This window comes from Astatotilapia calliptera, chromosome 6 (genome assembly GCF_964374335.1).
Source record: "Astatotilapia calliptera chromosome 6, fAstCal68.1, whole genome shotgun sequence".
In the NCBI taxonomy this organism is placed as follows: Eukaryota; Metazoa; Chordata; class Actinopteri; order Cichliformes; family Cichlidae; genus Astatotilapia; species Astatotilapia calliptera.
This window is the reverse complement of record NC_137427.1, coordinates 22358503-22372864: the sequence shown is the minus strand read 5'-3', so window position 1 is coordinate 22372864 and position 14362 is coordinate 22358503. Positions and strand designations below refer to the sequence as shown.

The window sequence follows — 14362 nt, the reverse complement described above, 5'->3', positions numbered from 1 at the left end:
GGAAGTACATCCAAAGAGCTAAAGGTATAAATAAATAAAGAAGACAAAGCCTGAGGTTTCATTTCATATCTCCCCAAAAACCGCCCGCAATTAATTTGCAGCAGTAATGTGTCGGTGGGTTCAGACCGGAATTATTCATCAGGTGGTAAATATTTGTGCGCTGCATTAGTGATGTTTTTGTCCAGAAGAAGAAAACAACCACCTCCTGCCTACCTAATGTGGAGCTAAGGACGTTTCAGAAAATGCATTTCGCTGATAACCTTTCTTGTCTTAGCGAATGGATGAAAAAAAATGAGAGAGAGACTCAACAGTGTCATCAGGTCACACTAAGACGGTTTCCCAGATTTAATCTCGACGTTACAACAACGGCCATAAAGAGGTCCCTTTACAGCGCTGATGTCCGCGCGTGTGCAGATGGCAAAGTGCTTGGTGTCAGAAGGATTGTGACACCATAGACCAGAAGCCAAAAAAGCATATTGCGGCAGCTGCTTGTGTGCTGTTCATCACCATTCTCCCTCTGGGACTTTGACAGTCATTTTCCTCTCCGTCTATTTTTATAGTTGGTTTGAGGGAGGTTTGCTTAACTAGATTAGAACTCTGTTTTAATCCTTTTAATGCAGCGAATCCCATCTCAAATCAAAGTGCTAAAACCCTACACTGCACTGGCATTTCCGCCACCGTCGTTATTTCTTTTTAATTATTTTTAATTTTCGAAGAGAACAAGCTGTCAGCCATCGCGGCCCGCTTTATTTGGATAGGAGGGATGGATACACACAGGGATAATTTTAGTTAAGACAGCACAACAGCCAGGAATTAATCCCTCCATTAACTGGATTGTGTTACTACTTCTCCCCTGTGGCCCTGTTTCCTAAACAGAGGGTGGCCTGGTGATGCACGGATGCCTGATGCATGTTGTGTTTAATGGTCATTAGCAGCACAATGTGGATACATAAAGAACCTTATTCATTATCAGGGACCGAACTGCAGAATTATTCAAACTAATGTTGCATGAGCCATTATTGGGACAATTATGCATGTCGATGCTTTTGATTTGATTCGTAAGAGATCGAGGTCGTGTTAAGCAGTTGGTTGATTTGCTCTCCGGTGTTGTAATGCCACAGTGTGCAAATGCCTCTGGGGACTTTTTAAAATATATATATATAAATAATGAATGTATTGCGCTGTCTCTAAAACTGAGCTAATTTCTTGGAATTAAACAAAACAGGAGGTCGTAATCAGGTCTTGCTCCTGTATAAAGTTTATAGTGGTAGTATTCACGCTGATCTTTGATCTCTTTCTTTAAGAGAGCTCGACTTCCTCATTCAGAGAACTGTGGGGCTTCTCGTCTTGCCTCCCCAACAGCTGCGCCTCTTTCATAACCAATCCTTTCCTTCCTTCTCTGACAGCTCAGCAGATTTAAGAGAGATTGATAAGGACTTCAGTAATCAATACCGACTTATACACCTGACATGGAGTCAGCAGTTAACTTTGAGACAATGAGGAATTGATACAGCTTTGGCAGCACATCACACCCATCACATGAATGTCAATTTAATAGGCAAAGTGTATTCTAAGAGAATACAATACCACTAAGATTTGAGCGAAGTGGGAACAGCGCTCGCTTACGTGGTGATGGTGAGCTGGTGTTTATGTTTGCCATGTTTTGGCTTCACCACGAGTGACGGCGGAATTTGTCCATTTATTTAAGTGTTCGTTTTTGGGTCGATAATGGTGCTCTGGGAAACGTTTAGGAACCATCAAAGCCTGAAGGCGGGACTCGAATGTCGGCGCTACGCTCAATATCAATCCATACAATCGTGGTCAAGACATTTCGGTTAAGCATCAGTCTCGCGGAGGCATTAGCAGAAAGGTCAGGGCACTTCCCCCACACTCTCCAAGGAGGTAGGATATGATGATGATGTCTGAGGACAAACATACAACTTTAGTGGCAGACGCTGCGCTGTTACAAAGGATACATGACACCTGCTGAACATGAATGTCAGTAAAAATCATGGGGATCCATTTCAGATGTGTTGAGATCTTCAAGGCTAAAGCGATCACATACGTTAGGACTGCTTGTGTGGAGAATGTGTGGAAATATCACAACGACAGCACTAACCGTGCTGAGCCAAGACCAATTATCTCCAGTCACAGCGCAGAGTTGACCTGTGACCCCAAATCAATACACCTATTCTTGTAAGCTTGCGGCACTAATGGATATTTTCTCCTCCTTCATCTTGCACGTGAATCTCGAGCAGTTGTCAGATCCTTCTGACTAATGACGGGCTGTAACACTCTGATTGATATTGTAGCTGCTGCTTATATGAAAGTAATAAAGACACAGGAAACTTGAGGTGTCAAGTTGGGGGATTTATTAGAGAAGGGTGGATATAAAGGTATCGTATGCAGGGGTTCTATTCTCTGAGCAAACCACAACTAGTCAAACCTCTCTGTCTATATTATACGCTACACGACTTCCAAACAAGGTCATCATAGTTAGTGACGTTACCATTCAAGAAAAGGGGTTTAAAAAGGCAATACAATAGACCATAAGTGTGCTTTGGTAAAAAAAAAAACAACACCATATGGATTATTATTAATATTATTATTATTATAATCATCGGGAATGGGGGAACTACTCGGATGCTGACACTTCCAGGTATTTTAAACATAGGTTATTCCTAGCACTACAGGTTAACATTCAAGTTGAAAAAAAAAAAAACAAAGTCATCAAGGATCATACCACCACTGATATCCTCCGCTTAGAGCAACTCCTTTACTGAACCATGTAAGATTTCCATTGAGACTGTTTAAGTGTGTATACAAGCAGCCAGTCAGTAGCACATTAATGATACAGCTAGAAAATCAACTGCCACAATTAATTTTATTATTTTTTTAAATGCCTCACTTCCTCCTCTGATATGTTTCTTTCCCCTTTTTTTTGTTTTTTAACTTCCATATTTTCAAAATGTCGTTCTGTCTTTGTCACATTTTGGCTCTCACATATTAAGCTACAATAAGATCGATAAATACTGTTGGATTGTGTGCTGGCTGTCTGTGAGCCATGAGGACCACAGTGTTAACAGGAGCCACAGTGTGGCAGTTTTAATATATACTGTAGTCCTCCTGAGGTGTCACCAAGCACACACAGGGCAAACAGAGCTGGGTTAACACAATGTAAAAAGGGAACTTTTTCATCAACTTCTCGCCGTCATGTTGAGTTGTTTTTCTTAAGCATGACTTCTTTTTTCGTTTTTCTCTTTCTTCTTAGAAGGAGTCCATGGCCTTGAATTCGCTGAGGGCCTGGACGGGGGAGATGTGTTTCTTCTGGGAGCCTCGTCGTACACGAGTCTGGCATTCCTCGGGCTTCTCCCTTTTTACCAGAGGCTTCTTCTCGGGGGCCTTCATGCGCCAAGACACAACGGGCGAGTTAACAGCCGCTGTTCCGTACACCTTCTGGTACTTGGTGGAAGCTACATAAGATGCCTTTACAGTCAGCACCACTGCATTCATTAGGTTCTTGGCCGCTTGGATCAGGGAGGTGGCGCTATCCAGCTGAAGAGGGTACGATGAGTTGGAGGGGAAAGAGAAAAATATTACATCAAAAGTCAGTTTGTCTTAGAATGAAAAGGACACAAATTTTCTTGCCTTAAACAACATTGAAACATATCAGTTACAGTATTGTGCAAAAGTGTTGAGCCACCCTCATTTCTTTCCTCATTCTCATTTCTATCTACAGCAGAGTGTGTACAGTTCTGTTGAGCTAGAAAAAGTAACACTGGTATGATCACTTGCAGTGTTGGGACTAACGCATTATTAAGTAACGCGTTACAGTAACTACGTTATTATTGTGGTAACGAGCACGGTAACTAGTTATTATGCCAAAATCAGGAACGCGTTACTCGTTACTGGGATTTAGATAGGCTCGTTATTCGTTACTTCGTGTGGTGGCTATCGCGGAGCTTCCACAGATTCAATAACATTAGCAAGTGGTGGAGGCCAGCAGGTGGATGAAGGAAAAGGGGGGCAAGGGGAGAGACCTGAAGCGGCCGCTGGTCCGAGAGTGTCAGGTGAACTGAACTTCAGGTAAGAAGTGACCTGCAGTCTATCTGGGTCAGATATAAACCAAGTTTAGGTGGAGTTTATTTTCGTTGTGCTGACTTTTTCGTACTGCGTGCTAGCTAGCATGACGGAGTTTCTATACAGCTGTGTGGGTGCTATGTTACTGATGTTGAACTTTATTTTGTTCATAAGTTTAATTATTAGAGTTGCCAACCGTCCCGTAAAAAACTGAATCGTCTGGTATTCAGAGAAAATATTACGCGTTTCGTATTGAGGTGAAAAGGAACAGTTTGTCCCGGACTTCAGCTACAATGAAAAAGGCACAAAGCTGGAGTTATTCTGTGTTTACGCTGCACAGCTGCCTCTTCTTCTCTCATCCTCTCACCCTCCCTCTCCTGTTTCTACTTCAATCATGAAACTGTTCAATGATCAGCTGATCGGCTCTCTTGTTTATTTATCGTCCGCTTTGCGCCAGAAAGAGGAAACCAGTGGATGTCACGGTAAACAACAGCAGCACTTTTAAGCTTGATCAGCTGTTGTTAGAATTTATTTAATATTAATTTCTAGTATCAGCTGATGTTTGCTGGAGCCACAGCCGTAAAAGCTGCTGGTCATGATATGGTTTGGTTATGTGGTGAGAGGGAAACATGAAGATGAAACCAGGAGATGTCCTTACTGGATCATCAGAGCTGAACAGGTGATGGAGAAACAGGTTTACCTTTTAGGTGACATGAATGAGTTGAAGGGAAGTTATGAACTGTTTCTGAGAGACAAATAACACCAGGATCCTTTTTTAGGTAGCTGACAGCTGGTAACTGTGCAGGGGCGGGTCTAGCAAAGTGTTGCCAGGGGTCCATGTAGGGCATTAAAAGGGAAAGGGGGGCACAAGGAAATACTTTCTTATTCTCATTTAAAATGTCTCACTTTTAAAAAAATAATTATCTGAGTCTTACAACAAACGATTGATAGATTGATACATATATACCATCAGAACAGTGTACATCACTGTCACAACAGTGTTTGTTTTCATTCAAAGGCTTTGTCATTTTTCCTATAATGGTGGTTATAGTCAAAATGCCCGGGCCGATTTTTTTGTCCCAGTCCAGCTCTGTATGCAGCTCATCTGCAGTCTGGTGTTGCCTACATCTTCCTATACAGAAGGCAGAATTTCCGAGTTCTGAGTACAATCGAAAGCACCATGACTGCAGTTTTTGTGTTGGATGTAAAAAGCAGGCTAGGATAGAATCAGGCGTGGGATTTCTCTCGTGGAAATGTGCACATTATTTTTTCCTTTCTATTGGTAGGTGGCACAGTGCACTTGTGGCAAGTAAGCAAGCTAGAAGACTGGCAATCTTGCTGGATAGCCAGTTACGGAAGCAACACATTAACAAGAGAATTCTGAGAAAAACCAAAGTTACTTTCCCTAGTAACTAGTTACTCTGAAAGAACGAGTAACTTGAAGTAACTGAGTTACTTTTGATAGAAGTAACTAGTAATGTAACTAAGTTACTAATTTAAAGTAACTTACCCAACACTGATCACTTGTCTTTAAACACTGCCTGAACTCTCCTGGGCAGGCTTTTGGTTAATTTGTCTTCTTCAGGAATAGTTCTCCAGGTTTCTTGAAGGACATTCAAAGCTCTTCTTGCTGTGGCTACATCCAGGCTCTGGGCATATTTTTTTTTTTGGTACCCAATTTTTTTCTAATCTATTTATTTTTCTATTTTATTTTTATAATATATCTGTAATTCATAAGGTCTATCTCTCTATTTCTATGATAATGTTGCATTGTGTGTTTTTCCACACAGCTATGATTTTAATGCATTAGCAGTGTGTTTGGGATCATTCTGAAAAATGAAGCTGTTGCTAATCAGAAGCTTTCCAGATGATTTTGCACGGTGGATCAAATTGTGATGGTACCTTTTTGTGTTCATAAGTCAATCATTTTCGATCCTGAACACTGCTGGCTGAAGTGCGGCTCCAATTTGAACCACAAATTTCAAATGATTCAAATGATGATGAATGGATTCATCACTACAATATAACCTGTTACCACAAAATTTCAGTCTAGTTCTTACATAATTTGGCGTGTCTCAGACTTTTCTCCTGTTTCCATTTCTTCCTTCCTATTTCTTAAGGACATGACTTTTAGATACTGTTCATCTGCTCTAGATTTCAGGGTCTTTTAGAAACTGTCCACTTGTCCAGTTTCCTCAGATTTTTTAAGGCCACACTGCACACCATAATGGAATTTGTTTTTGGCTAACAGCTCTCTAAGAATTACGTTGTTGTTGCAATACTTGTATCGTGTGCTTGTCAAACTCTGTTATTTTTGGCATTTTTCATGGATTCAACTAAAGAGCAGGGAACAAATGATGTGTTTTTGCAAGTAAGTGACTAAAGATAGCAAAGAATGAATTTTAAATTGTAAGTTGTCTGTTACGTTCAGACACAACACTGCTTCATCCCTTGAATTAAGTGCCTTTTTTATACTTCCACTTATACTTCAGTGTTAAGTGGTTCAACAAAAATGCTTCTTTAAAAATGATAAGGTACAAGGACTGGACTAGAAGTTAGTAAAAAACAGCGAAAAACTTTCAAAGCCTGGACAACTATTGTTTAAAACCAAAAATCACAATAACATTTGGCTCCTTGGAATCAAAATATGAAGAAATGAAGGGTGACTCAAGACTTTTGCACAGCAGTGTAGATACAACACCTAGAAGGTCTGTGCCGCAACCAGCAATTAGAGAGGATAAAAACACGGCTCTCACTATATGACATCTTATTTTAGCAGTTCTTAATTAGCAGAGGCAGGGGTCAGGTGCACCTCTGTCTCCGTCTGTTTTGTTTGGCTGACATTTAAGGGTCGTGGCCAGTGGGCCTCCTCCTACATCACACTGAGACGAGTCAACAGTTTAGATTTAATGAGTGTGGACTCCAGCTGGCCACCATGAAAAGGTTAAAATCTCAGCGGGGCTTGCATATCTCATGTGAGACAAACATTAGAGTCCTGAGAAATTAAGAAGTGTATCAACACAGGATGCGGGGAAATCCAAAGCAAAGATAAAAGTCAAATTTGTTTTTAGTTGGCTCCATTGAAACAGATCTTTTATTTTTTTTCCCCCTGATAATATCTAAATTCACAAAAACTGGTCAGTAAGGAGAACTGCAGGGCTCAACTTTAATAGTTTAAAATGTGTTTAAAGTCCACACATGCTGCACTAATGATGATAGAAGAGACTCGTATACCAGCTATTTTATAAGTTATACAAATGATACTGTTTAGAAAGGTTCATAAAATTGTGCATTGTTGTAGTTTTTGTATTAACTTCTATATTTCCATACACTGAAAAACATGGTGGATAAGAAGTTTAAGAACCTCATGAATATTAAATCCAAGCAACATGGAATAATTGTCTGATTTTGGTTGGAGCACTATTAGGAGTTCATGAGGCATGAACACTACAACTGGAAAAAAGCCCGTGGTGCATATTTCAGGTATTATTAGATGGCAATCGTTTTGAAATAATTGCATCAGCCATAATCTACATGACCCTTTATCTCATCTTCCAAGCTTCATTATGACCTTGAAAAAAAAGATTTGCCCATCCGCAGCACGGAGCATAAAAAAGGTCTTAAATGGATCAAGTCTAGTGAATCTACGCTTAAAGCGTGTCTACAACATCAGTGATAGTGAAGCACTTACCCCAGACACGATGAGCTCTCCACCCAGATTCTGGACCTCAGCTTTCACCTTGCTGCAGATGTTGAGCTGATGACAGTACAGGGCAATTCTCTGAAGGTAAGCCAGCAGATCCTGCTTGCATGCTGAATCAGGGCACTGAATGGAAAAGAGGTGCAAAGACACATGTAGTCTATATATGATCATGGCAATTAGACTTTAAATTAACAGCAACAAAACCCAACAGTTTTTACTTTTTCATCTTTAGCCTCCTCACACTGACAGCTGTGCATCATGATTCAGAAATTCTGCAATACAAATAAAGGGATGTGCCCTGAAATGTACACTGTTTTGATGAAATAGTTTCCAATGCAAAGGATATAAGCACAGAGAATTACATACATCTTCCTGCATCATCACAATGATGTGTAGTGACATGCAAATGTGATTATTGCATCTACAGTGGGGGAAATAATTATTTTATCCCCTGCTGAATCTGTGAGTTTGCTCACTTATAAAGAAATGAACAATGTCTAATTTTATAGTTTATTCAATGAGAGGAAAATCAATTTATAACTTTTGTTTTTTTGTTTCTTTCTGGAATTTTGTTTGATATTCTTTCTCCATTAAAATCAAACTATCACCTGTTAATTTCTTTGTAATGAGCAAACTTACAAATTCAGCAGGCGATCAAATAACTATTTCTCCCACTGTATGAAGTGAAATTTGTATACATGGCAGAAAATGTTTTTACATTTTGATCCAGTCAAAGCCATGGAAAATGGTCTTAGGACTTGTTTCAGACATTATTGCCAAAATCTAAGTCTATGCCTATCGCAGAACTACCATCTGGATTTAAAGGCGGTACGTTTTCCCCAAAAAATAATTCAGATCCAAGTCCTCCATCAAATTGGATTGTTATAATAGTCATGGTGTCTGAAGTTGAGCCGGTTTTAAAATATAACACCAAGAGAAACAATCCTAAACAAACCAAACAAAAAAATAGGAACAGCGGGGTTCCGGCGTTTTTGGTTGCTAATTACACATCTTTGCACGAAGCACGAAGGCTGTTGCTCAATATTTTTTCCCCCATTGTTAGTTGTTGCAGGCATGGGTTTCAAAGGCGAGTTGAGCTGCACTGCAGGGTGTCAAACACATTCATTTCACATGAAACAAGTTTGTCACAGCATGTTGCAGAAGAAGAAAGCAGATCAATCCACAATGAATGGTTACAATATTTCAAAACCCAGATCGACTTGCTTCCACAGCAGCCTTTCTTCCCCTGTGGCCCACTTTTATATTATTTTTTTGAATCAGAAGTTCTGACCTGGTCCTGCTGGCCTTTGTGCTACTTCAACAGGAGAAAGACCAATCATACAGAGCAGCAAATGGACCAACAGGGAATAAGAGGACAGCCTCCTCAGGTATCCTACTATCACACAGTTTGCCCCTATTATTCCATCTGGAAGTCTTCCAGGAGTCAGCTATGGCCCACTAAGCTCCCAGTGGGTTAAGAACACTGCATCAGCTGCTTAAACACTGTGAGCATCATTTTGTAGCAGCACCTTTCTTCCAGCCATTAATATTAAACGGTCCTAACTAGGACATTCAGCACCACTGTGTGGGGAAATGCACAGCTCATTTCCTTGTCTTCTGGGCTCGGGTATATGGGGATGGCAAGTTAAACATCGAGCTGTGACATGAATATACCCCCTCCAGGACTTACAACTTTCCTGGCTTCCTGTTTCATCTCCTTCTACCTGAGACAAGGCCTCCTGGGCCAAGAAAAATTGCATCGACCGGCCCAAAGTGCCCTTCACTGATGCTCACAAATGGATAGCAAAAGTCTGTCTTTTGTCTTTGGTGAAATGTTTGGAGTTTTTTTCTCCTTTCCAACCTACAAATATAATTGCAAAAAGCAATTCAAGGCATAGTTACGGCGAGAGCAGGACTTTCAACAGCACAATAAAGCACCATCTTCCTCTCACTGAGTGCAGACTGAGGGCGAGCTGCTAGCTCATAAAGCAGCCAGTGAGGGTGAAGCGTCTCTTTGGGCATTATCACTGCACCGCCAGTCCTGGCTAGAATAACTGCTAACTGCACTTCGCACTGCTGGCACTTCACACTATTGCCCGAGGCAACTTTGATGCAGACGTGACACAATTGTTCCCTATTGTACAGTTGACTAATAGCCCAGTTCTTCCACAGATTCCCTGTTGATGTAAATAAATTGTATGGCCCATTACTTTGCCTGGCTCATTGAAGCCCTCTCTCTTTATAGCGAAATAGGATCCATTACTGTCTAGTCAGGAAACAACGTGCAGTGACAACTGGACTTTTTCGGCCTTCGCCAAACTCTCTCTGACCTTCTCTCTTCTTTCACTATTATATGAACATTTTATATTAGTGTCCAGAGGAACAAGAAAGAGAGTTCTTTTTTGTTTTTGCATAATTTGGCCCTAAATGAATAAAACATGCTCCAAATGGATAATTTAGCAAGATGATGTGAACTCTCTTGCTAAGATGAGGGCAACACCATCAGAGTGTGGCAGTCTGTCAAAACACAAGTCACACCTCACGCTGATGCTGCATTTATAAGCAGGCTTGGACTTTTTCTCCTAAATGATTCACTTTGTAAGAAGTAGTAATTAGTAATTAAAAACTGTTTCGCTCGCAGCCTGAGCTCTGTTGTGGTTTTGCCTTTATTGTAGCGTTTTGTTGTGCGTTAAATGGATAACAGTAGACGAAGACAAGGATGAAATCTGAAAAGGCTGACTTGAAGATGGTACGATGACAGATTCAAATAGAGCATGTTACACTCAGTTACACAATATGTCTTCTAGCTGACTGGACAGCTACAGTCTCTCTGATGGTAAGCTGTCACTTGTCAGTTACGTCAAGATAGCTGGTAATCTTTCTATTTGCTCATTCAGTCTTTGCATCTCCACCAAAGGCCGAGCACTGTTGTGCTCTCATACATACTAAAATCACTTATTCTATTTTAGTGCATTCCTAATGCACCGCATCTTCTTTTTATGATTTATTCCATTATCTGGCATGTTGCACAGGAAAAGTCTTAAAAGATAAATTACAATTTCCCACCATCGACAAAATAAATAATTCAAGTGACCTTGAGTACCATTCATGATTTTTTAAAACATGTGACTATTGATTTACATCTAAAATGTGCAATTTCTGCCCAGAATTAAAATTATTATTAACTGAATCTTCTGCTCAGGTTGTGTCTTACCTATAAGAACTACAGACCCCCCCCCCCCCCCCCCAAAAAACAAAAACAAAAACTAACTTATAATGTCAGATACATCCTCTTCACTTCACACACTTGCAATGTGGTCACATAATATTTTAGGTAAAAAAAGGATTTTAACAAATGATCAAACAAAGCACACGGAAGATCTTCCACACAGCTTTTCACTCGGCGACAGGGATGGTAGGTGGACTGGTTTTGATAGAGTGCTTTTCTACTCTATCTGAGCACTCTCCAAGCCACAATCATTCAAAGACATCTACTTTGTCTAATATTACACTGAATATGGGCACTGTATCACACTTACACTCTGTATGATGCTTTTCTAAGAATAGCTCCAACCTGAAGTTCTTACCATCTCAGGTGTGGTCATATTTTCTCAACTTGACATGCTACACAGAAATGTAAAGACACCTACGACAACTGTCAACACAGATACCAAGTACCTGCGCTGACAGAATGACTCGGCAATCAAAGTGTGCCTGCCTCAAGCCAAGTTATTCATACTGCTACATGTCACAGTTTTTCATAACGCTGTGCTCTGCGCTACACAAACTCCTAAAGATAAACTTGGTGGCGGTTGGTGTCATAAGAATCCTAACAGCGTGAGGAGTCCAAAGATGTGCTCGCTGAGATCTTCAAACCCCAGTTTCACTTCTTTTGCCGGGACATTCAAAGTCACCTGAAAAGCTGCTATGTTGTGACCCATTTATGTCCACAGAAGGCAGTCAACACTCGCTCCTCTGTCGAATGATAAAAACATTTGTGATCGGTCAGATGCATCTTTGAATTTGCCTCCAGAACTGTACATATAAGACACCATAACTTTGATCTTCTAGCTGTGTGGAACAACAGCTGGAAGGATCTCTGATGCTGTCCTCAGTCTCCATCAAGATGACGACACACCCACGGTTTTCCCTCAACTTTACTCGCTTTTCAGAACCTCGAATTACCTTTTGCTGCATTTCCAAACTCCATTTATCAGCTGCTGTTTGAGGTGACGGCTACTGCTTTTTGGTATTTATTAATTTGCGGCACATTCATGTTTAATGCTTTTCATTCATCAACTGCATTTATTATTCATGCGTAATTAGCATCTTTGTGGCGTTATTGTTGCGTCTGTGTTTGTTGTTGTTATAAATAAATGTTTCATATTTTCATCAGGTGCATCAGGTTCCTGTTTTCTTAAAAATACTTTCAGTTATGTCTTCTAAGCTCACTTCCTGTCTTTAAATGGGTATGCCTTGCGGAAACAGACACACTCTCTACTTTTAAGATTACATTTAAAAATTTCCTTTTTGATAAAGCTTATAATGATTGTTAGATCAGGTGACCCTGAATCCTCTCTTAGTTACGCTGCAATAAGCTGCCGGGAGCTTGAATATTTCATATTCACTCACTGTGTTTATATACCACTCTGTGTTTAATCGTTAGTTATTATTAATCTCTGGCTGTCTTACACAGCGTGTCTGTTCTCCATCCCCTCATCCTCAACCTGTTGCGGCAGATGGCTGCCCTTCCCTGTTCCTGGTTCTGCCGAAGATTTCTTGCTGTTAAAAGGGAATTTTTCCTCCCCATTGTCACCAAGCGCTTGCTCCTTTGAGGCCATTTAATTGTTGGGGTTTTCTCTGTGTTATTTTAGAGTCTTTACCTCATAATACAAAGCACCTTGAGGCAACTGTTGCTGTGATTTGGCGCTATACAAAGAAAATTGAATTGAACTGAGTTGAATTATGTTAAACCGCGATCAAGCCTCAACGTCTGGCTGTGTTCACATAAGCTTTATTGTTGTGCAACAGTGGGACAACAATACCACTGTGCTATATTGGAAAATACACAGTTTTTGCTTGCCAACATGTGCATTCAGAGTACTGTTAAAAACACATAACACAAGCAAAAAGATGCTTCAAGAGAGAAAAAAATGCACATTTGGATTAGAGACACGGTTTGAGGAAAATCGGGGTGTTGGACGCTTAAACTGAATGAAATGATGAATTAGATCTTTAGTATGCATGTAGGGGTTAACAAATCAAGCACCATGAGAAAATGAAGAGGGAGAAATAGAGTCGAAAAAAAGACATTGCTGGAGTGAAATGGGGTGAAGTGCCTCTAGGGTTTTTTTCTATGTCATGTGCTGTGCTCAAACGACTATGAAAGTCCCCCACTTCCATATTGAATTGCCTTCTGCCTCACATGTGCTCATCAATAGGGCTGACGTGGAGTCATGGTGACAAGGTTTGCTACTTATGGGACCTGTCTGAATGCAGCGGAGAAGGCTTTACTTTTACTGTCATGCCACAGCGCTCTCGACAAGCACCGGTTACTGACTACAATGTGCGAATGCAAAACACTTGTCTTTATCCACAACAATAAAGGTCATTTGATTTGTTGTGTAATTCCATTAAGATGCTTGATATAAGCAAACTTTTCAGCTTTTAACTTTTATTAACTCACTCCGATTACTAGATGGCATGGCAGCAAATGGACCGAGTGCCCAACATGAGAACCTTCAGAATAAATACATGCTGGAAATGAAAAGGTCCTCAAGTCCCACTTTATTTTCAGTACACAGTGCTGATGTCCCTGGAAGTGTAGCAGAAGGTTCTGAATATTCAATAAACACTGGTCTAGGAAACATTTAAGTGAGAATTAAAAATGGCAAGCCACCTGCTCTTTTCATTACGGCAACTGTTGATTCAGACACAGGCTCTGGAAGTGATTTGCCATGTGACAGATTCACTCCTACCTAAACCCTGTTAAACACTGATCATCACTTGGCAGTCTACGAGCCAAGAAGTGAATACAAAGGCACACAAATACAAATCCGTGCTTCTTTTGTAGTCTCTGTCCCAGATATTTCTCTCAACAGCATACGCGACACCAAACAGGCAAATGTTTTCACACATGGAAACATGCAAAAGAGCCTGAAACTTTGTTCTGTAGTGCAATATGGTCTGGAGAGCAGGATAGTGTGACACGAGCAGAAAAGTGCCAGCTTTGACTAAAGATTCCTTCTGGGCCGCTGAAAGCTTAACATACTCTGCAGCCTTAAAAACTAGTGGGCATTCTGTGCTGTGGTAGGAGCAGAAGGCTTGTTGATATATTGTTGTGAAATCACATATTGTCACAAGAAGGCACAAGATAAAGAACATTTAAAAGAGTTGGTCAAAATCCTCTTTGGTTGAATCCACATCCAAGGAAAAATGTTACAAAGGTTATTTCTTTTCTCCTTTTTTTGGTCTTTTTTAAGATGTCGGACATCTAAATAGCTTTTCAGCATATTTTAATTTTCCAGAAGGTTAGGTCATAGGCCACAACAAAAGGGTTTTCTCATTTAAAGACCTTTG

At 40.4% G+C, this 14362-nt stretch overlaps 1 protein-coding gene across 1 annotated transcript in view; it reads right to left on the bottom strand.

Moving 5' to 3' along the window:
* Positions 1-2357: 2357 nt before the first annotated feature.
* ctnna2 (catenin (cadherin-associated protein), alpha 2) overlaps positions 2358-14362 on the bottom strand; it is a 341003-nt gene continuing 328998 nt past the window's right edge. The window contains exons 17-18 of the mRNA XM_026171090.2: positions 7772-7906; positions 2358-3555 (exon numbers count right to left, since the gene is read on the bottom strand). Of these exons, the coding sequence (XP_026026875.1) occupies positions 3268-3555; positions 7772-7906 (423 nt within the window). The 3' untranslated portion in view covers positions 2358-3267. The remainder of the gene's footprint in view (positions 3556-7771; positions 7907-14362) is intronic.